Source organism: Tenrec ecaudatus, chromosome 2 (assembly GCF_050624435.1).
Source record: "Tenrec ecaudatus isolate mTenEca1 chromosome 2, mTenEca1.hap1, whole genome shotgun sequence".
Lineage (NCBI taxonomy): Eukaryota > Metazoa > Chordata > Mammalia > Afrosoricida > Tenrecidae > Tenrec > Tenrec ecaudatus.
Window position 1 is genome coordinate 2,652,294 of NC_134531.1, and position 24,202 is coordinate 2,676,495.

The following is a 24,202-nucleotide window of genomic DNA, read 5'->3' on the forward strand; positions in this document are numbered from 1 at the left end:
ACAATTAATGCTCACGGAAGAAGAGTTGAAGACACCAGAAGAATGGGGTACCAACTAAGTCCACATGGAAGAAGCACACGGGTTTGTGTAATCCAAGGACTAAATAATAAAATCAAAGTCGCAAGGAGGGAATGGTGTGTGAGCTTCCAATGGGAGCAGCTGGTTTTCATAGACTATGGATGGCACTGGGAGCTCAAGACACATTTTGAGACCACGACACAGATCAGGCCTCAAGGACCCTGCCCCTTGACCACAGTGAGGAATGTGATAGCCTTGTTCTCAGACAGAGGGCACTGTACAAGCAATTATGGCAAATGTGGTTAATTAAAATTTAACATCATTTGAACTCCCTTTTGTCCCATTTAAATTTTGTCACAGATTAAAAAAAAGTGAAGGAAATAATATGGATTAAGTCTCTGGTGAATTCCCTCTGATCAGAGACCAAGGATGTGAATAGGCTTGTGAATAGGCGTGTTTTACCTTGTGAATAGCACTGGAGATGCAGTTAAGTTAAAATTTCGTACCTTATAATTTGATCTATCTTAATTTTGTTCTCGTTTTAAAAATTATTCTGATTTCTTTTTGATAAAAAATTTTATCTGTTTTACTTTGTTATTGTTGTTAGTATTTTAAAAATGTTTTTCTGGATATGAAATCCAGGACAGGTGAAGTTATAGCAACAGTTACTGGATTAATGGTTCCTTGGGGACATGCCTGGGGAAGTTGGGGGCAAACAGGGAGATAATAAAGAAGAAATGTTCTAAAATGATGGTGGGGATGATTGCATAACTCTTCTTGATGTTCTTAGACTATTAAATTGTATCACATATGAATTATAGGCCCATAAAACTTTCCTTTAAAAATAGATGAGAAGAAGTATTGCTTTTGGTACATCTGCTGCACCAGGACCTCCAGAAAGTCTTGGACGGCAAGGAGCCTACTTTGATGACTGAGGTGTCCCAGACCCAGGCCACGGGATTGTCAATCGCCTTATATGCCTGGGAAAGTAGGCTAGACACTGAAGAAGGAAGACTGAAGAAGAATCCGGGGTTTTATAGTGGGGCTGGTGGGGAATATTGAGAGTACCATCGACTGCCAAAAGAACAAACACAGCTGTCTTGGAAGGACAGCAAGAAAGGGCGACGAGCCTCTGTCTCGTTCCCTGGACATGTTGTCAGGAGAGACCTGCTAAAGCAGAGGGGCCGGGAAAAAGAGGAAGGCCCTCAAGGAGACGGATGGACACAGTGGCTGCGACAGTGGCACAGTCAGTGCTGAGGATGTGGCGGGACAGGCAGTGTGTCGCTCTGAGCTGCTGAGTCCTATGAATGGACATTGGCTCCATGGCAGCTAACAGCAGCTACGGCAATGAGGGACAAGCGCATCTTTTACTGGGCTGATATTTTATTCTGCGCCTCATGTGCAGGTGAACTGCGTGCCTAAGGAAGATGAGGGACGTGGAGACCTTGTGTGAAGCCCAGTGCAGGCCTGGCGCAGACCCCGCTTGAAGTCCGAGGCCACAACGTGCTCATTCAGCACCCCACGCAGGGTGGGGTGAGCGCGTGGGCCAGGGCACTGAGCATCCCAAGGCTTCCCGCTGACCCCAAGGAATGACCGCCCCCTCCGGCTTCTGCCCCAGGCTCAGCCGCAGTCCCAAGGCTGTCCTCCTGCCTGGAAGCCCAGTGCTGCTCTGCTCTGTGAGCAGTGGGGATCCCCAGGCTTTAGGGACCGCTGGCCACCTGGCTCAGGTTTCAGCAACCAACAAGGGGAGCACAGGGTCCGAGTCCTCTGGGCCCTGGGGCAGCGGGGGGGCTCAGCGTCGGCCCGGTCCCAGCCCCTCCTTCCTCCCCCCTCCCCAGGGGAGGGCAGGACCCCGACTCACCAGGAAGCCCGAGGTGCTGTCCAGCAGGCAGCGCACGCGGCACACGAAGCATCGCGTCAGGAAGGCGGCCCCGTCCTGGGCCTGGAGCAGCCTCCGCAGGACCGCGTCCTCGCCGGGCCCTGCAGCACCGCGGGAGACCGCTCGTGGCCGCCCAGTCTGCGCGCGCGCCCCGCCCTCGGGAGCGCGACGCCCCTGCTCTGCCTGGGTCCGAGCGCGCGGCCTCCCCGGAGGAGGGGCGGGGCGTGCGGGCACCTCCCGGCCACCTTCACCTGGACTGTGTCTAAGAGCCAGGGGGCAGTTGTCCCTCGGCTGGTAGAACTTCTCCGGGAACGGGGACCAGGGAGGCTGGGGGGGAGGGAGCGTAGGGGGACAGCTCTGTGCCCCGAGGCCGCAGGGTCCCCGCCCACCGGCCCCTTTCGAGGGGTGACTTCCATTTCCTCTGACCTCCAGCGAGGAGAGCCTGAGCTGTGGGGGTGGAGGTGCGGGTGAAGGGTGGGGGCTCCGCCGGGGTCACGGGAAGGTGTGGGGGGGCTGGTTTGCATGGTCCTCACACAGCAGGGAGGGCCACCATCCTGCACAGGAAATACTAGCTCAGGTAAATTTAACAGGTACCAAAGAAACTTCTGGAATATGCAGCTCCATAGGGGAAGTGAGGTACGCCCCGCCGCTTCTTTGAATGGTAGCTTCCCCACACAGCAAAGTAACCAGCAGAGTTTTGCCCCCAGAACCAGAGCCCTGGGCCTGCCCACAGAAGGGGAGGGAGGGAGTAGGGGGGCGGCTGGGGCCTGAGCCTAGGTATCTGCACGCAGATGGGGCGCTGAATGTCCGCGGGGTGCACGACAAACACGGTAAGGTGCCCCCCCACCCCCCGCCCCGGGATAGGCATCCTCGCCTACTGCACCCAAGGCCTCCACGTGCTCCGCCGCCCTGCCCATCACCTCACTGCACCCATGAACTCACCTGTCTCTGGGGGCGGTGGCTGGCCTGGCACCGCGGGGGGCGGGTCCATGGCCCAGTGCAGTTGCCGGCTGAAGTCCTGGCGGTCGTCCACGTGGATGTAGTCGTACACGTTCTGATACATCACGTCTGTCTGCAACACGCAGCAAAGTTACTGCAGCCTAGCCCCGAGGGAGGGCTCTCTCCCCCATTACTGCAGCACCACCCGTTGGAGCAAGTCTTGGCCCATCTCCCCTGGATGGATGCCCGTGCTGGGCGACCCTGACTTGGTCAACCTGGCAGAGCCAATTCAAGGTCAGTAGGGCGTTCCTAGATGGAGTGTCCTCTGGTCCTAGACACTTGGGGACCATATTGTCAACCAGGAATGGCCATGCCAGTGTAGACCATTGCCCAAATGGTGGGACCTGTAAGCCTTATTGAATTGGCAATTGTGTCAAGCACATGTGTACATTCATTGCCCTCATCATTCTCAAAACATTTGCTCTCCACTTAAACCCTTGGTATCAGCTCCTCATTTGGGAGGTTTTCATAATATACAAACACTCCTTGATAAAGGTGCTTCCTCTATCAGCATCTCTGGATTTATTTCTCTAGTCAACCTGGCCTCACACACCTTCCTTCTCCCTTTTCTCTCGTCTTCTCTCTTCCTCCCTCAAAATACCATCCTTGCTCTTCAATCCTCTAAAGAGGTCTGTGCAGCTGTTCTTAATTCTTTGTATTTCCATATAACTTTTGGGATAAGCGTGCCGATTTCCAACCAAATAGAAGTATTCCATTTTTCTGTGACTGCACTAGCTATATTGATCAATTTGAAGAGAACTGATGTGTACATAACAAGGCCTTCAACTCATAAATTTGGTCTATACTTCCATTTATCCAGATCTTCTTTTTAAAATCATTTTATTAGGGACTCATACAACTCCTATTACAATCCATACATACATCAATTGTGTAAAGCACATTTGTACATTCGTTGCCCTAATCATTTTGAAAACATTTGTTCTCCACCCAAGCCCCTGGCATCAAGTCCTCATTTTTCCCCTCCCTCCCCACTCCCCCCTCCCTCATGAACTCTTAATAATTCATACATTATTATTTTGTCATATCTTGCTCTGTCCCACGTCTCCCTTCCCCCACTTTTCTGTTGTATGTCCCCCAGGGAGGAGGTCACATGTAGATCCTTGAAATAGGTTCCTCCCTATTCCCTCCCAATATCGCCACTCACACCACTGGTCCTGAGGGGATCATCCGCCCTGGCTTCCCTGTGTTTCCAGTTCCCATCTGTACCAGTGTACATCCTCTGATCTAGCCAGACTTGCAAGGTAGGATTCTGATCATGACAGTGGGAGGGGGGGGAGGAAGCATTTAGGAGCTAGAGAAAAGTTGTATTTTTCATCGTTGCTACGTCGCACCCTGACCGGTTCGTCTCCTTCTATTTTCTGTGTAGACCTACCATAGTCAAGATAACTTGGCAGCTTTATTCGTGGGAGTTTGTTTGTAGGCTTGTTTCAGTCTATTGTAGATGGTGTGTGCCTCTATGGCTTCATTAAAGGAAAATAGTGTATTATTCTGTGCACATCAGAGTAAGTTTAAAAGCCAGTATTACAACTCCACCATTTTTCTCTGTAGGCTGTGTAGAACCCCAGAGAGTAGCAATCCCCCACCCCCTCTGGTCAGCCCATGGGTCTCTTGGATGCCCTGACCATGATCTCAGACGTGTTAGGCCAGGGATGGGAATGACACGTAGGATTAGCATCCAGTGTGGGCTGCAGTGAAAGCAGAGCAGGACATAAGCTAACTTGGAGGATGGCAAAATAAAACCAGAAAAAAATGTTTCTGATTTAAGATCTTTTAACATGGGATGAAATGTAAAAGCAAAAATAGATTAAAGAACCAAAGATTGATACTTTAATAATTAGTGGGGTATGTCCACTACCCTTAGTCTTTCTGAAGCGCTCAGATGCGAGGTGCTCTGGTGTCAAGAGAATCAAATGGTAGGAGAATTCGAGAAGGAGGGGCCAGAATAATAAACAATTGCTCTAATAATAAAAGTCATACACTACTTTACACAAGTAGAGTTCATTTTACCGTGAAGCGTTGTGCTGTTAGGTGCCATTGTGTTGGTTTGGCCTCATGCACAGACAAAACACTCCCAGCCCTACCCCGCCCTCCTAACGGTTGTCTTGTTGGCCCATCAGTGCAGCCTCAATGTCCATTCACTTCCATGAGGGTGGCCCTCCTTCCCTGGCCCTCTATGTTACTCAGCGTGACGTCCTTCAGGCATGAGCCCTGACAACATGTCCAAAAATGAGAGGCAAAATCTCGCCTTCCTTGCCTTAAAGGAGCATTCCGGCTATACTTCCTCCAGGATAGATGTGCTTGGTCTTCTGACAGTCTAGGGTATATACCATATTCTCTTTTTTTATATGTAACATCTTTAAAAGCATAATTTTATTGGGAGCTCGTACAGGCATGATAGCAATCCATAATTCAATTAGATCCAGCATGCTTGTACAATTGCTGCCACCACCAGTTTCAACACATTTTCTTTCTTCTTGACTCTTTGATCTTAGGTCTCCTTTATCCTCTCCCTCTCCCACCCCAGCCCCAGGAACCATTATTAATATATCACCTATATATTACTGTTATTATTATTATTGCCGTGTCTTAGACCATCCAATGTATCCATTCAACTACAATTCTATTACTCAGTCTCCTCAAGTGAGTTATACAGTCACCATTGCTATCAGTTTCTCCCCGTCCCCCTCTCTTCCTGCACCCTCAGGGAATCATTACCCCCATTGCTGTTTCTGAAGGGTTTATCTATCTTGGATTTCATGCATCGAACTATCTTAATTAGACAAATGAATATCCGATATATTCAGTATTCTCCACCAGCTTCAAATACATCATTCTTCTTCTTCAATCCTGCTGATCCATCGCCCAGCTTTCAGAGAGATGTGAAGCAATGGAAAGCCTCATGGCTTAAAAAGTCTTGTGCTCAACTCCGCAATAAGTCACCTATGAACGGCTGCATGAATAGACCTGCAGGGTGAATGGGTGTGGGAGCCAGTGGGACTAGACCCATTGACATCTAGAGACTTGACAGATGAGCTTTCTGAAAATACGAGGCATACAGAGGACAGCAGGATGGAAACTTCTTAGACATAACCAAACACCTTGAGGGAGTGAGTCACAGATTCTAGGAGCTGGAGATCGTGATCTGGGGGACACCGAGGGCAGAGTTCAGAAGGGTCAAGAAAGAAGGAGGCGTGGAAGTGGCAGACACATAAATGGTGTGGCATCATGATGACCACAGGCGATGGCATGATACAAAATGCACATGGATAGTTGAATGGAAAAATGATTTGCACTGTAAACCTTCACCCGATTCATAAGTCAATGTCCAAAGAGAACGAAGGGAAGGAAGAAGGGATCTCCCCTTGCATCAGGCTTGCCCGATACAAGCCATCACTCAGTTTCCATGACTATTGCTCGTGGATCCAGTGGAAAGAATCCGTTGACAACTCTAACAGCTGCTCTCTGCACCACGGTGTTGCTTACTGATCCAGTGGTGAGGATTTCCGTTTCACTCCTTTGTGTTGAGGTGTCATCCACTCTTGGCGCTGTAGTCCTCACTCTCTGTCAGTAAGTGCTTCAAGCCCGAGCGAGGTTGTGTCGTCTGCATATCTCAGCTTGTTCGTAGGTCTTCCTTCCATCTCAGTGCCCTGTTCTACTTCACACCAGCCAGCTTCTCAAATCCTCTGTTCCACATACAGGCTCCATCCATTTGGTGAGAGAAGACAACTCTGACATACATCTTGCCTGGTTTTAAACCATTATGTATGAGGTTAAAAATAAAATCACTTCCAGGACTAATGAGCTGCCCGTCCCTACAGTTATCGCTGCTGCCTTTCTGTGCAAAGGTGTGTACATGTCATGAACCATGCCTGTGGGATACTTTCAGGAGCCCTGGTGGTATATGGTATACTGGTTACACATTTGGCTGCTAACCACAAGGTCAGCAGTTTGAAACCACCAGCTAGCTGTTCCTTGGGCGACAGACGAAGTGGTCTGCTCCCATAGAGTTAGCGTCTCCGAAACCCACGAGGGTAGTTGGTTGTACTCTGTCGTCCAGGGTCGCTATGAGTCAGAATCAACTCCATGGCAATGAGTTTGGTTTTTGATTCGGTGGGACTCTTAACTGCTCTGGTTAACAAGCTGTGCCAGTCCAGGCTGGTTCACACGGGCCGCTTCCCCCCACTGTGGTTTGAGAGGAGGCACCGCTTCCTGAAGCAGTAAATGTCAACAGCAGTGGAAATACACAGCTAGCTGCCCATTGATTCGTCACAAAGAGAACCGAGCGAGAGGCACTGGAGCGGTGTGCTCGGGCTGTGATCGGAAATCATCGCTTCCTGGCTTTTCCATGAGGCATTGTGCGCTAGGAGCTCACAATGGCACGGAGCACTTCTGACACTGCCACGAAATATTTTGCATACACGAGGGGCGGTGCCTGATGGAATGACATTTGGAAACAATTTCCTTATAATAAGTAGCAAGGGCCATTTCATTTCCAAGGCTTGGGGTGCATAAGCAAGCTGAGAAAGAGCAGAGATCTAACGAACAAGGTCAGACCTAGACTCAAAGGTGCTCTGTGCACTTTTCCGTCTCTTGCCTACACCAAAGTCCACTGGGGAAGACCACCAAAGATGGCTCCCAGAGACAGACGGCGCTGGGTGGGCTGAAGAACATATGGGCAACTCAGGTTAGTGCGCTTGGAGTGAGGGGCAACCCCGAGTGTGTGAAAGGCATGACAAACAACTACTTTTTCTCGATTCAGACCTGCGCACGAAACCACAGGGGAACAAGTCAAAGAATGTGCTACCTGGGGTGCTGCACCATGACCTCACATCACTCCTTTCAGCACTCCTACTACCACCGGGCCACGCTTTGCAGCACCTGGGGGCCGGGGCTGTGCTTCCCATGTGCCACGTCCAAACAGCAAGGCAGCAATGGAGTCAAACTGCTCCGCCAGTCCACGCTTCACGAGCTCCGTGTGACATTAATGCACAACACAACAAAACACTGCCTGGTCCTGCACCCGCTGTCTCCAACAGCAGCAGGTGGATCTGACCATGACACCCATTGTTGAGATGAAGAAAATGAGTCACAGAGTGGTCACATAACTGGTAAGGTGGCCGATCTGACCCCAGTGATCACACCCCCTAAGTGATGCTCTAGGCACCATTCTGCATCCCGAATATCACGCCCAACGCGGCATGCCCTGTGGAGGTCTTGGACATGTGCACTTTATCCGCTTTTACCCTAAGCTGGCCACGTCCCCCCAGCACGCCTCCTCCCCACAGCCTCAGGCTTCAGAGCCCCCTGGCAATCGGCTGTGCCTAGAAGTGGACACTGGAAAAAGGCTGACTTGGGCGGGAATGTCCAGCATGAGAAGGATGAACAAAGGACCAGGGAGAGGCTTGGAGCATAATCGGGATGCAGATGGATGGGGACGTGTGTGGTCCTTGCCATGGCGGACGTGATCAGGAATTAAACGTTGAGGCAGACGTAGGATGAACTACTTCTGCAGAATCACTGGCCAAGCTACAAGTTATTTCCGTTAGGGAGACGATTCAAAGTGACGGCACTCACGGACGCTGGACAAGACACTGCCTCTGCGTCAGAAAGTGCTAGCGTTTTCTGAGGCCACACTCGATTTTTGAACGCTCTGCTTCCGCTGCTGCTTGCTTCCTACATTCCCCTCAGCTGCCCGCCTCTCCGTAACTTCCGTTGTCATGAAGGCATGTGGCAGCTATCAAGGTGCCCACCGCTGCCAAACCACGGCCACAGCTCTGCTTTCATCTTGGATCTTGCACCATTTGTCCTTCGCCAGTCGTGGGCACTCAGGACACGCAGGAGGAAGTGGCTCTGCCTGTGTTCTTCAGCGTCCCTTTGTTGTTCATTCCATGTCCCCAGCCATCTAGCTGCCCTGGTGTATCAGAGTGGACCTGTTTCCCACTGGGTTGTCAATGGGTGGTTTTTCTAAAGTAAATCACCAGCCATCCCTTCTGAGCTACCTCGGGCTGGGCTCAAATCCCCGGCCTTTCGGTCAGCAGCCAAACACTTCAATCACCTCCACCCCATAGGAACTTCCATTCTAAATCAACAAACCAAGCCAGTTGCCTCAAATCTGCGCCCGCCCATGCGCTGTAGAGCAGAACTCTGCCCCGGGAGATTTCTTAGTGATGGCCTTCACCGGGTGGATTACCAAGTCTTTCTTCCACACCACCACTCTGTGGGTTCCAGCTGCCAGACTCGAGGCCTGGAGTTGAATGGGCACCAAAGGCCCCTGCCAGGGACCCTCTGATTCCATGTTCCAGAAAAACCCAAACGCACTGCCTTCGAGTGGATGCCGTGTCAACAATGACATCGCTCTTTGATCTCCTCAGGCAACACCAAGGAGAAAGAGAACCAACTCCACGCCAGCCCAAGTCTGACCGCCCAAGGCAGAGGTCAGCGTGCCTCCACCCTCCATCCTTTTCTTTCTCTCTATTCTGACACCAGCATTCTTCCCACAGACGCTACGTCTCTGCTGCCTTCCACAGCTCATTGTAATGGCCACGCAGAACTCACAGCCATCCTCAGGGTTCACGGTGGTTTGTTGAGGAGGTTACCGGGTCCTCACAAGCCAGGATCAGAAGACATGATGGGCACACACAGTCTTCTGTGGACACACAGCAGCAGCTCTGCTCAGCCATGCTGGCAGGTGTGCCTTTCCTGTCCTGGTCCCTCCCACTTTGGCCCCTGGGGCCCAGCAAGGCTGTTGCCACTGCCTCACTGCCTCCTAGTCTTGGTGCTCCTGGGCACAGCTCCTCTGCTGACTCTGCGGCTTCTTCATGCAGGGGTCTCACCCGTGCTCCGCTGGTAGCTCTTCTTTCTCCTCCTGCTTCTGAGCCGGCTCTCTTATACCCAAGGGCAAGGCAAACTGACCAATCCCTGAGTAAGACTTCTCTACACCTAATTTGCATGTCCCCGCCCCATCATTTGGTGGGACTTAGAGAGAAATGGTTAGAGGAGCCGTAAGAAATCAGTTGCCCTTCACCACACACGCTCTCTTCTGCATCTGGCTTGAAGAGAACTGGCTGAAGGCAGTTCCCTTGCCGATGGGTGCTGCAACCCTTTAAAAAATGCCCTCCACGGGGATTTACTCGCATGCGAGATTAATGGTGCGATTCCAGTTCCCACATCCTGTTGGGCACCTTACTTTTGGAACGGCCACGTACATGCGCCCTTGGCTCAGGTGGCTGTCTTCCAGATTGCTTGGCTCAGACCAGTGAGCACAGCCAGCATTACCTCTGTTGGTTGACACCGCTTCATTGGTGTTTGTTTTCTCACTGATGCCCTCAGAACCTCTTGGGCTTCTTCCTTCGGTACCATCGGTTCTTGAGCACAGGCTGCTTCCTGAAAGCACTGGACTTTAACCAATTATTTCTGGGGGAATGACTCCGTGTATCCCTTCCATTTTCTTTTGAGCCCCTCCCCCACCCCGTGTTGTTCAATATAGTGAAAAACTGATCATCTTGGAGCCCCGGTGGCATGGGGGATGGCGTGTTGGGCTGTTCAGTGCAAGGCCAGCAGTTTGAAACCACGAGCTACTTCCAAGGGTGAAAGATGAAGTTTTCTTCCCTCCTCCCCCTACCCCCCTCCAGAGAGTGACAGTCTCAGAACCCCCCAGGGCAGTTCCACCCTGCTCTGTCCGGTCGCTATGAGTTCAAAACAGCTCAATGACAGTGAATTTGCTTGTGTTCTCTTTTTTAGAATATCTGTAGAGAGGATATTGCGGGGAGGGGGTTATGGAAGTGTAGCTAAAGACTCTATGGGGTGCCCAGGAGATTTCTTCAGCCTAGAATTTGCTATCTTCAGATTTGGGGATTGGGGGAGTTGGCCTTAGGCAGTGTGGGCATTTGGAGTTGACAAATCCTGACTGTCGCTCACAAAGGCCAGGCGGACAGACCCTCCGAGGGAGAAAGACAAGGCTTTCTGTTCCCATAAGGAGTTACAGCCTGTGAACCAGAGGATGTACACTGGTACAGATAGGAACTGGAAACACAGGGAATCCAGGGTGGATTATCCCTTCAGGACCAGTGGTGAGAGTGGCGATACCCGGAGGGTGGAGGGAGGGTGCAGTGGAAAGGGGGAACCCATTACAAGGATCTACATATAAACTCCTCCCTTGGGGACGGACAACAGAAAAGTGGGTGAAGGGAGACATCGGACAGTGCAAGATATGACAAAATAATAATTTATAAATGATCAAGGGTTCATGAAGGAGTGGGGAGCAGGGAGGGAGGGGAAAATGAGGAGCTGATGCCAGGGGCTTAAGTGTAGAGCAAATGTTTTGAGAATGATGAGGGTAATGAATATACATTCACTCATTGCTTTACACAATTGATGTATGTATGGATTTTGATAAGAGTTATATGAGCCCCTAATAAAATGATTTTTAAACGTTTTATTAGGGGCTCATACAACTCTTATCACAATCCATACATACATCAATTGTGTAAAGCACATCTGTACATTTATTGCCCTCATCATTTTCAAAGCATTTGCTCTCCACTTAAGCCCTTTGCATTAGGTCCTCTGTTTTCACCCCTAAAGTGATTTTTTAAAAAAAAAGTTACAGCCTGTCCTGGAGCTGAGCGTAGTGATGATTGCACAACTTTTAAAATACAACTGAACTCTGGAAGCATATGCTATATCAAGTACATCTCAATAAAGCTATTTAATTTTTTTAATTTAAAGAGTGACATCCTAGCAAAAACCCAGAGCCTGCCCTCTGCCCTCTGGGGTAGCTCTGAGTCAGAATGGCCCCCACGGCAGGGAGAAAGTTCTACTTTCATCAGACAGGGACTCCCCCACAGCGGCCAGCCGCAGTTCAGGGGGTTGTGGTGGTCTGGAGGCAGCCCCCGAAAGCCGGGTGTCATGTGTGCAGGGTGACCGATGGCCAGTCACACCAGTGGCTCAATCCTCTCACCTCCAGCGACACCCCCCTCCCCCATCCCACAGCTTCCTGGCTGAGGTCTTCAACCTGAGGTGTCTGGCACACCTCCCAGTTCGCAGCCCCACCCACAGCCCACCCTGCCATCAGAGAGCCGCTGGCCACTAGCTTGCCTTACATGTACGTCATTCACCGCTACAATTTTAAAGGCGTCTTCACAACACAAAGTCACTCGGTACAAGCGCAGCTTTGTGCATCGTTAGCAACCCAACGAACGAGTAACTCCTGGGCGAGGTAAGTGAGCAAAAGAGAAACGACGTCTCGTTTAAAGCTTGCGCCCCGGACGCACGGACGCAGTGAGGAGGAGACCGTGGCCAGCTCCGCCCGCTGAGAAGTCCCTTCGGCCCCACTCACCTGGTGAAAGCCCAGATAGTCCACGATCGTCGCTGACGCGTAAAAGATCACTCCCTCCGCGCTCACCACCAGCGCGAAGCCGTTGAGAGACTAGAAGCCAGAGAGGAGAGTCAGAGGGGCGCCCGCGCCTGCCTGAAACCGCGCGGCATGGTCTCCCTTACAGCGCCCACCCTCTCCTCCTGCTGGCGGCGTCCCCCTCGTTGCGGTGCTGCGCCACCTGTGCCAAGGGGACGCAGGCAGGACCCTGAGGTCATGGCGCAGGGAGCAGGAACCCATCGCAGACACAGAGACCTTCTGGTTGGCTCTGCAAGGCGCTGGCCCAGGCGCGCCCCTTTTCCTCTTGGGCCGCTTATTTTCCCAAGAGCTCTTGGCATAAAAATGTTGGTGCGAAGCTCTTCTATGCATGGACTACCCCTGCGGGTCCTGCAGCCCCTCCAGGAGGGAGCCCTCGGCGGTGGGTGAATCATGCCTCCAGCCCCGGCAAGAAGCCTGTCTCCCCAGGATTAAGTCTCAGACCCTCTGGGAACAGAGACCGGCTGCAGGCGGGAGGGCTATGCTTGCAGGGGTCCTGGCTGGCACATCCACGCGGGATTTGATGGCAGACACACATAATCAGCGGAAAGTGAGTGGGACCCAGGTCTGGCGACCCCGCCGGCCAGTTCCCATTTTCAGAGTGGACCTCCCCACCTTGCCCACAGGGGCCCTCCAGGGTGATGGCCAGGGCACCGGTTCTGCTGGCCTGGGCATCCACCTGGCCACCTGAGTGGTGTCCACAGGACATGTGGAGTCAGAAGACACTCGAATGAGTAGATCCAGGGTCCTGGGGTTGGGGAACGGCGGGGGACAGGTGGGTAAGGCCAGGTTGGTTGGGCTGGGTGCTCCAGGCGGGCAGGTTCCACCCACAGTCTCCCTGCTGGGACACCATTTGCAGGACAGCTGTCACCTCCCCTGTGGCCCACACTCCCCACCCCCACCCCCAGGGAGAGAAGTACAGCCAGGTGAGTGTCCCCCTCTGATGAGGTGAGGCGCTGCCCCCACTGGACATGGTGGTGTGTGTGTATGTGTGGAGTATCCTCTCCGGTGCCATCGGCCAGTGGGGGTGGGCTGGGGGAGCAGAAGGGCTAAGGAGATAGCCCACAGTCCCCTCACCCCACCCCTCCATCTATGCTTCAACCTGGAAAGCCACCCTCTGCAGCTGTGGCTGGACACCGAGGGTGGCTGACACCCCCCTCCCCCGTCCCCCACCCCCACCCCTGGGACTGCAGGTGCTGGAGAGACTCTGAGAGGGACAGTGCAAATCGGGAGAACAATTGTGGTGCTGTGAACTCTCTGAGAGGCCCCTCTGGAGAAGGGGGCAAAGGGGTGTCGTGTGTGGGTGCAGACTTGTTCTCCAGAGAGAGGCCCACTTCTTAACCCACCATTCCTGAGGCCTAACCCCAATCCTCCTGAACTGTGGCCTGAGAGAACGAGTGAAGGACAGACTGGACTCTGGGAAATGGAACCTATGCCTTGTTCCCCAGGGCAACGATGGGGGCCCAGCAACCCTGGACCCCAGGACACTGCAAGGAGAGAGGTTGAGGCAGAAGGGTGTGGGTAGGGTCCTGTTCAGGTTAGCCCCCCTCCCACCCTCCGGAAGTACAAGAACCTGGCAAGGAGACAGTTCCCTTTCCCACCACCAGGTGGTGTCCACGCAGACTCATGGCAACCCTATGGGGTGGAGAAGAATTGCATTGCCCACCACCCCCTGGGTTTCCAAGATGACTGCTTAGGTGAGCAAGCAGCTCCATCTTTCTCTGCAGAGAGGCTGGTGGTTTCGAACTGCTGACTTTGCTGTTAGCGGCCCAGGTGGAATTAAATAGATTGCTGAATTATGGAGAAATAAGAAACATCTATGGAACATCGTGGCTTGATAATACCATCTCATCACATAATGACTTTTACTATGCAAAAATTCCAACACGCATAAAAGCATATTTAAAAACACTATATAGAAGCCCTGCGTGCCCATCAGCCAGCCTCAGTGATGACCAACTCCTGTCTAATTTTGTCTCATCTCCAGTTCCCTGCCACCGCCGAATTGTTTTGAAGCAAATGCCAGGCGCCAAACCCAGAAATGTTTCCATTTGTAAATTAACTATCATGAAGTTTGTGGTCATCAGCAGTAACGCATAATTACTCATTTCCCCGAAACTTAACAACGTTAAATAATCTTACAGAATCTGGTACAATAAATGATGTGACCATTGTTTTAATGATCATTTCATTGATTACTAATGATTGCAAAGACATTCCACACCTTCACAAATCATATCGTGTGAAAAATGTTGTGGCACATCATTTGTCCGATTTTCTAATATGGGTTTAAAATATCAGTGTCTAAGAGTCTTTAAAATATAGACACTGGAGACGGAGACAACGGAGAATAATAGCAGGGACCTAAGCACACGTCTCCCACACATCCTAGACCCGTGGGAAGCCAATGATCAGAGTAGGGAAACTAGGCACACCAAGGTCCTTGGCATAACTCAAACCCAGACACATGCTGTGAGCTCGAAATTATGTGCAAACTAAAAAATCAGCATCAAATCCCAGTGGCTTAAGGTAGTTACAACACAAAAGAAAAAAAAAGTGCACAGCTGTTCTGCAAGGAAATAGAGAAATAAGAGCTGAGTTAGACCAATGCTGGCAGGAGGGAGTCAAATATAATTAAGAATCAGAATGGGTAAATTGTGAAAATTGCTGAAAAAGGTTAAATTATGGAGAACATCAACAAAGCCAAATGTTGGCTCACTGGAAAAGTTACAAAGCTCCTAGGAAGACTGATAGGGACAAACCCAAGTTACTGGAACCAAGAATCTAAAAGGCACACCATTGCAGGTCCGACGGCTAGGAGAAGGGCCAGAGAAGAAGAATAGTCAGCAGATTAAACAACTTTAAAGCAATAAACAAATTCTTTGAAAAAAGCACAGACTAACAAGTGATAAAATAACTACAAAATGTAAAGAACCTATTACCTATTTAACAAGTTTAATCTGTAATCAAAACTCTTCCACAGAGAAAACTCCAGGCTCAGATCAAAAACTGCAAAACACCCAGGAATATAACTAATGAAAAGTGAGCCAGACCTGAATATTAAAAACGGAATTACTGAGATAAGATCTAAGTAGATAATATGTATATATTGAAAGTTTCAACATAGTTATAATATCCAATCTCCCTAAGTTTGTTTATCAAGGCAATGCCATCCCAATCATAAACCCAGTAGGGTTGTTTTGTGTTTGCTTATTTGTTAGTTGTAGATTCTGAAAAAAAATTATTCTAAAATGTATATCTATGAAATTACTAGAAGAACCTAAGTAATCTTGTTAGAGATAAAAAACATGACAGGACTTACAATGATTCATGACTTACTATAAAGCTATGATAATGAACACAATGTGGCATTCGTGTAAGGACAGACAAACTGACTTTCAACCAAGGTGCTACATCAATCCAATGGGAAATTCTTTTAAAAAATTCTGTGCTAGGACAACTAATTGTTTTAAATGGAAAAATAAGCCTTTATCCTAGCTCATTACAAACACAAACATTAATTCAAGATATATAATAAACATATATAAACATAAATATAAAGATTTCCTTCTATAAACTTTGTAGTTCTGGGTTATATAAGAAGAAAATATCTTACAGAAGAAAATATCTTTATGAATTTAGGGTAGGGAAATTTGCATAGCACATAGAAACACTAATCATTAGTGTAAAAAAATTTGGAAAATGACTTCATTGAACTCACTCACTGCCATCAAGTCCCTTCCAACTCACAGTGACCCCATAGGACAGGGTAGAACTGCCCCCGTGGGTTTCTGAGACAGTCACTCTTTATGAGAGTAGAAAGCCTCCTTTTTCTCCCACAGAGCAGCTGGTGGTTTCAAACTGGTGACCATGCAGTGAGCAGCCCAACAGGTAACCAGGAAACCACCAGGACTTTATTGAAAGACACTGTTGAAAAATGAAGGGACAAGACACGGGAAAGAAAAATACACAGAACAGTAACAAAGGAATGGTGACAAGAATATTAAAAAGAAACTCTACAAATCCATTCTTTTTAAAAACAAGGAGGCCACAGCTTGAACAGCCACTTTGCAGGAGACAGAGACTGTTCACAGGAAAATGTGCTCGGCATCAATGGCCACCAGGAAATGTACGCTAAGCCATAGTACAACACTCTCCCTGACAATATAGCAATATCATGATAGCACATGCCAGGAAAATGGCACTGAAGCGCATCCAACAAGGATGGCTGCAGTACACTGACAGAGGACTGCCAGAGCTTCCGGCTGGATTCAGATGAGGACATATGGCCAGGGACATTGTTGCTGGTGTCTGCTGGATCATGGCTCAAACCAGAGAATCCTGGTAAGATGCTTACTTGTGTTTTACTGACTCTGCCAAGGCATCTGACTGTGTGGACCATAATAAGCTATGGATCACCTTGAGAAGAACAGGAATTCCGGAACACTTCATTGTCCTTATTCGGAACCTGTACAGGGATCAAGAGGCAGTTGTGGGAACAGAACAAGGGGATACTGTGTGTTAGACAGGTTTCTCTAGAGAGATAAAACCAGATTGCTAGTAATTATATATATATATTTAAAAGATAGATATATAACACAAGAAAATGAACCGTTAAATTATATACAGATAGATAGATAATACAATAAATGAACAGTTAAATTATAAATTATAAAGCAGTGAGACACTAGCAGTCCTTTAAGCATTGAGAGCCGCCAGTTCCTTTCTGTAGAGAGAGCTGGGCTATATATACCCAGGTAGCAAACAGCAAGGCAGGTCACCAACTGTCGGTCCCCAGCTCCAGAGACGAACATTCCAATCATGTGGGCTTAAAGGGATCTTAACTTACAGCGACACAGTCCACAGGCTAGGCGTCCCACAGGTAGCGTACCCTTTAAATTGAGGCACAGAACAAGCAAGGCAGCCACACACAGGTCCGATGATTAAAGAGCGAGAGACAAGCAAGGCGAGGCTCACCGAGCCATTTATCTCTCCTCCCTTCAATTAATCCTACTTGTGTTTATCAGCCAGGCTGGCACAATAAACTATCGCATACTGCATGGTTTAAAATCAGGAAAGGTGTGTGACAGGGTTGTATCCTCTCTGTCACCATATTTGTTCAATCCGCATGCTGAGCACATCATCGGAGACACTGGATGATAGGAAGGAGTGTGTGGCATCAGGACTGGAGGAAGGCTTATGAACAACCTGCGACATGCAGATGACACACTTGGCCTGCTAAAAATGAGGACTTGAAACGCTTGCTGATGAGCATCAAGGACTGTGGCCTTCACTATGGATTGCAACTCAGTGGAAAGAAAACCAAAATCCTCACCAGACCAATAGGGAACATCAAGAAACATGGAGAACAGGTTGAATTGTCAAGCATTTTGTCTTACTTGGATTCACAATCAGTGCTCATGGAAGCAGTCAAGAGATCAAAAGATGTGTCGTATTGGGTAAATCTACTGCACAAGGCCTTTTAGAGCATTGAAGAGCAAGAATATTACTTTGAGGACTAAGGTGAGCCTGACCCAAGCCATGGTATTTTCACTTGCTTCACAGGCATGTGGAAGTTGGACACTGAATAAGGAAGACTGCCAGAACTCTTTAAATACAGTTCCTGGTGACCCCCCCACAACCATAAAATTATTTTTGTTGCTTTGCATTTTTGCTACTGTTATAAATTGGGTGAACCCTGTAAAAGGGTCATTCGACCCCCCAAAGGGGTCATGACCCACAGGTTGAGAACTGCTTCTTGGAAGAACAAATGCATTTGAATTGTTGTGCTGAAGAATATTAAAAGTATTATGGGCTGCCAAAAGGCCAAACCAATCTGTCTCAGAAGAAGAATGACCTTAGAAGCAAGGATGGTGAGACTTCACCTTATATACTTTGGACACGTTGCCAGGAGAAACCAGTTCCTGAAGCAGGACATCTGTCTGCTAGAGTAGAGGGGCGGCAAAGGAGAGGCAGGGCCTTCAGGAGATGGAGTGACACAGCTGCTGCAACAGTGGGCTCAAGCGTAGGAACAATTGTGAGGAGGCACAGGACCAGGCAGTGTTTCTCTAGGTCGTGCATAAGGTCTCCATGGGTCAGAACCGACTCAAGGGCAGCTAACAAGACACTGTCTCACACACATGAGAATGATGACAATGAAAAAGACTGGTGACTGAAAATGGGAACTCTGTGTATTGTGGGCTGGAGTGTAACACGCTGCAGCCCTTTAAGAAGATGCTGCAGCAATTGTTTGTCAAGGCAGTGAGGGTGTGCCACACTCATGGCCCAGCGATTGCTCTGCGGGCGCTCCCGAGGCAAATCTGGAATGCCCACAAAAAGACAAGAATGATCACGGTAGCTTTGTTGCTAACGTCTCAAGGAGAGCAAGCGGGTCAACAAGTGACGGTCTCTAATGGAACACGACACCGCATAAAAGGAACAAACTACCGATCGTGCGAAACCCGGACAGATCTCGAGAGCATGACACTGAGTCAGAGACTAGATGCAAAAGTACGTACTGTATGAATCTATTTACGTGAGATCCAGAAGAGACTAAGTCCACCTATGTATTAGAGCGCAAAATCTGAGCACCTCGTTTGTAGAAGACTAGGCTCTTCAGAGAACCATGGACCGCTTGGTAGTACAACCAGAATGCCTCTCAGAAGCACGCAAGGCGCGACTTCGTCTCATGACTTTGGACATGCTGTCAGGAAAGACCCTGAAGAAGGCTTCATGCTCAGTGCAGTGGTGGGACAGCAAAGAAGAGGAAGAGCCTTGATGAGATGGGTTGGCCTCGTGGCTACGTGGATGGGCTCAGCAAGAAGAGTGACTGTGCGGCTGGCACGGGATCGGGCATTTCTGTTACGCACGGGTCACTATGAGTCCAAACTGACTCGATGGCACCCATCATCAACAACAGCAACATGAATAACAACGAAACCCAAAGTTCATTGCAGAGTCCCCATGTGGATTAAAGCCAAAACAGAACCAAGCTCTCTGCCACCATGTCAATACCAACTCACAGTGACTCTACAGGACAGGGTAGAACTGCCCCTGTGAGTTTCCGAGACTCTAACTCTTTATGGGAGTGGAAAGCCTGGTCTTTCTCCTGCAGAGTGGGTGGAAGTCTTGAACTGCACACCTTGCAGTTAGCAGCCCCACTCGCAGCCACGACATGCACCATGTGCATTAAGCCTCCATTAAATTCCTTCTGACCTTTAACCCGGGCCATATGAACAGTATTGCCCGCCCGCAGGCAGAGTGTATTAGAACGGGGATCACCGTCACCCCTAACCAGCTCAGGGAGCAGCAGTCTCCTGCAGGGGCTTGCCTGGGAGGGTCCTTCATGGAGATGCTCTACTGGGCTCTCACAGTCATGAATCATGCCCTGACTGCCTCGGTTAGAAGGCCCTGGACCAACCTTGTAAGCTCTTCTGTAGAACACAAGGTAGATGGCTCAATTATGGTTCTGTCATGCCCCTGTGGTCTCACTGAAACTGTGCTGTATTGATCTGATGTTAATCATGTTTTGTGACCGTCTCGTATGCCTTCCCTTGTCCTTTCCAAGTCTCTGAATCTCCGCAAACTCTTGGATGCCTTATGACCTTGGGCTAATGGTCTCCCGCATCTGGATGGCATGTCTTTGTCCTGTTTAAGGCTTCATAAAGATTCTCCTTAAATTATATTTGAGATTTGGGGCCTCCTTGGTATACCCTAAAACACCTACAAGGATGTATGTCTTAAACTAGCCACTGGCTGGATAATATTTCCAATAAGAGGAGGAAGCAAGGCCAGGAGGCACGCTGTCACTAATGGATGAGGGCAGCAGGAAGATGTCAGGTGCCATCATGGTGTAACAGAGCAAAACCGGGTGCAGCCCTCGTCATCCTCACAGCCGTTCTAGGTCTGAGCCGTGGCAGCAGCCACAGTGTGAGTCCATGGCCTTTTCTTCAGGGACCCTCCACCAAGCATGATGTCCTTCTCCAAGGGTTGTCCGCCCTGACAGCACGGCATTCCTAAGAAGAAGCCTGGCTTTACTTCCTCAGCCCGGCCCGGCACCGCCCTCACAGTGGTTGCTACGCTTGAGCCCGTTGCTGGAGCCACGGTGTGCCCCCTCTCACGCTCCCCTTCCATTTCACCGACCCCGCGTCCTTTCCCAAGGACGGCTCTCTCCTGATGGCATGTCCAAAGACGAGGGAGCCTCGAGGGAGCATCCTGGAGGTACGTCTTCTTTCGATAAAGACTTGATTGGTTGGTTTGGCAGTCTACGGCACTTTCGGCACCCTTCAAATGCACCCGATGCAGTTCTTCCGGCAGCCCGTGTCAGAGCTGAAATGATTCCCCGACAAAGGCAGCCACTCTGCCTGAGCCTTCCTTCCTCACTCACTGCCCGTTTTCACATCGTACGCGGCAATGGAACAAGACATAGCCTGAGTGAGATGTACCTTTGTTCTTAAGGGGAAAATCTTTTTTAAAACACTTTAAAGATATTTTTGCAGCAGATTTCCCCAAAGCAATACATCATTTGGTTTCTTCACTGTTGCCTCCATGGCCAATGATTGTAGAACAACAACAAAAAAAGAAATCCTTGATAATTTCAATATTTTCTCTATTGATCATGATGGTGCTTATTAGTCCTGGTTCACAGATTTTTTCTTCATATTGAGGCATCATCCATACTGAAGGTTGTGGTCTTTGATCTTTATCAGTAGGCGTGCACCAAGTCCCTTCACTCTCAACAAGCGAGGTTGTGTCAATTACACACTGCAGGCCGTGAAAGGCCCTTCCTCCAGTCCCGATGCTAAGTTCTTCCTCACACAGGCCAGCTTCTGGGTAATTTGTTCAACAGTCGGATGGAAGGACTACAGTGAGTACATTACAACCCTGACACATACCTTCTGGAATCTCCATTCTTCACAATGTTACCTGAATTTATTATGATCCATGCAGTCAGATGCCTTGATTTCATCAATAACTCAGAAGCTAGTATCTTTCTGTTATTCTCTGCTTTCAGCCAAAATCCATTTGTTGTCAGTAATGATATCACTCCTTCCATTTCCTCTTCTGAATCTGGTTTAAATTTCTGGTAGTTTTCTGTCAATGTCCTGCTTCATCCATTTTTAAATCATCTTCAGCAAATTTTTCATTACATGTGATATTGATGATGCTATTTGAGAATTGCCTCACTCTGTTAAATCACTGGAACAGGCACAAATACAGGTACTAGTTTTTTCTAGTTGGTTGACCAAGCAGCTGTCTTTCCAATTTCTTGGCATTGTTGAGTTTCAGCACTGCATCTACCTCCTGGGCATCTCAGTTCCTATTTCACCAATTCCTGGAGCCCTGCTTGCAGAGCTTGGAGTTCCTCCCTCGGTACCATTGGTTCTTGATCTCGCGCCACCTTGGTTGAATACCGACCGATTATCTTTGGCACCACAGTTGTATATAACCTTTATACACACGTTTTCTGAGTTTAAACGCTGAGTCTTCCTTCCAGCTTCTTTCGACGCTGCCTTTGTTGTCCACCCCACCCCCCCACCCCCACCGTCACCTGTAGAATCCTTCAATCTTGCAACCGAGGCTTAGATTTTTTTTTTTTAAGTTCTTTCAGCTTATTAATACCAAGTGTGTTATTCTCTTTGGGTTTTCTAACTCGGTCAGTTCATTCTAGTAGCTCGTCTTCTTGACCTGCCCTTTGACATCTTCAGTTCGGCTCTTTGACTTCATTTCTAGTCTGATTTCGCTACTCGAGGAAATTCCCGAGTCTGTCCTGACACGCACATTGGGTCTGTTCTTTATTGCTTGTTTGGTAATAACCGTTTGCTTTCTCCATAAATGCTGCCTCTTTGAGGCCCTCCCACAGCTTGTCTGGCCTGTGGTCGGTCATGTTCGGTGTGTCAAATGCATTCTTCTAATGGTCTCTAAGTTCAGGTGGGCTAGCCTCAGGGCCTCACTTTGGTTCTTGTGGACTTGTTTGCATTCTCTTCGGCTTCAACGTGGCCTGGTCTATGAGCGACAGATGGCACGTTACATGCGGCCTTGGTCTTGTTCAGACCGATCATATTGAGCTCCTTCATCATCTCTCCCCCATCTGTAGCTGACGCGATCCCTGTGGAGTCCACTTGGCAAGATCTACAGGTCTGTTCCTTGTGTGTGTTGGCTAAAAGAGGATGCTTCTGATGCATAAGTGCGATAGTTTATTGTGCCAGCCTGGCCGATGAACACAAGTAGGATTAACTGAAGGGCAGAGGGATAAATGGCTCGGTGAGCCTCGCCTTGCTTGTTCTGTGCCTCAATTTAAAGGGGTACACTACCTGTGGGATGCCTAGCCTGTGGGCCGTGTTGCTGTAAGCTGAGGTCCCTTTAAGCCCACACGATTGGAATGTTCATCTCTGGAGCTGGGGACTGACAGTTGATGACAGTTGGGGACCTGCCTTGCTGTTTGCTGTCGGGATATATAGCCCAGCTCTCTCTACAGAAGGGGACTGGCAACTGGCGGCTCTCAAGCCTTAAAGGACTGCTAGTGTCTCACTGCTTTATAATTTAACTGTTAATTTCTTGTATCATCTATCTGTATATAATTTAACGGTTCATTTCTTGTATTATATATCTATCTTTATAAATATATTTATATATAATTACTAGCAATCTGGTTTGTCTCTCTAGAGAACCCTGTCCAACACAATAAGTTATTGGTCTTGCGGAAGTCCATCCTGTGATCTCTAGTATCCCTTTGTGTCTTCCTCCCAAGGCCTATTTTCCAGGAAGTGATGCTTCGTCTTTGCTTCCCGTTTCACACTCCACACACCCATAACTGTGATGCAGCTTGCTTGCTTGTGTTGTTCATTTCTGACACTGGTTAAAACTCCTCACCATCTTCTTCTCTGGCATCAGCGGTTGGTGCCCTAAATTGAATAAGCGTTGTATTACCTGGTCTGCCCTGCGGGTGTATGAGTGTTACCCTATTCCCAGCAGCACTGTACTTTAGGAGAGATCATGAATTGTTCTTTTTCACATTGACTGTGATGTTGCTCCTTCTCAATGGTCATTTCTGGGCCAGTGAGCCATCTGATTGGCCATTTCAAAATGGCCAACACCCATCTATGTTAGCTCACTTTTGCCTGGAATATCTCTAAGCATTCCATTTTATTATCGATGCCTTATAACTTTCCTCCATTCAAACTTTGTACAACCCAAGTTTCAACTCCTCATGGTAAGATGCTCAAACTAAGGAAAAGAGCACTCGACAAGCTGGGCATTTCTAGGCCTTTGAGATTATCGGCTCCACTGGAAAGAAAGTCTTCATGCTTCTACTGGACGAAAACCTTCATGTTAACGTCTCACTTGACTGAAGTCTGAGGCCTTTAATCAGCGTGCAGCAGTGAGTCACACGTAGAAATTCCTCTAGAGAGCCCTGGGGTGGCTGTACCCTGGGATGACTTGGAAAAGGTGGCACCAAATCTCTGCCCTGGTTTTAGACTTTGGGTCATTTTTCTGGCGCAGAGGCACAATCATTAATGGTGATGTTGTGATGAATTTGAACTTTGTACTGAGCACTCTGAGCAAGAAATCCAAAACTACAGAGTACCTCCCCCCTGCATGGACGAGGATATTCCAGAGCCACCGGGACAGAGGATGACACATGAATTGGTCTTTTCGGCATCACAACAACGACCGACCCTGAGCCCCTCACGGGTCTGCCAGCTTGTCATACAGTGGTGGCCCCTGGGTCGCTGAGATGCCGAAAGCTCTGGCACGGGGGTTTCAGATGCCAGCACGGCCACCCACAGTGAGCAGGCTTCAAGGGAGCCTCCCGGCTAAGAACAGACAACTAAGAACCAGCTCCCACTTCAGAGGAAGGAGCCACTGAAAACCGT

At 49.1% G+C, this 24,202-nt stretch overlaps 1 protein-coding gene across 1 annotated transcript in view; it reads right to left on the bottom strand.

Annotated features, from left to right (window-relative positions):
• AHRR (aryl hydrocarbon receptor repressor) overlaps window positions 1-24,202 on the bottom strand; it is a 112,554-nt gene that overhangs the window by 15,746 nt on the left and 72,606 nt on the right. Inside the window, exons 5-7 of the mRNA XM_075540842.1 lie at window positions 12,255-12,344; window positions 2,840-2,969; window positions 1,880-1,998 (exon numbers count right to left, since the gene is read on the bottom strand). Coding sequence (XP_075396957.1) covers window positions 1,880-1,998; window positions 2,840-2,969; window positions 12,255-12,344 — 339 coding nt within the window. The remainder of the gene's footprint in view (window positions 1-1,879; window positions 1,999-2,839; window positions 2,970-12,254; window positions 12,345-24,202) is intronic.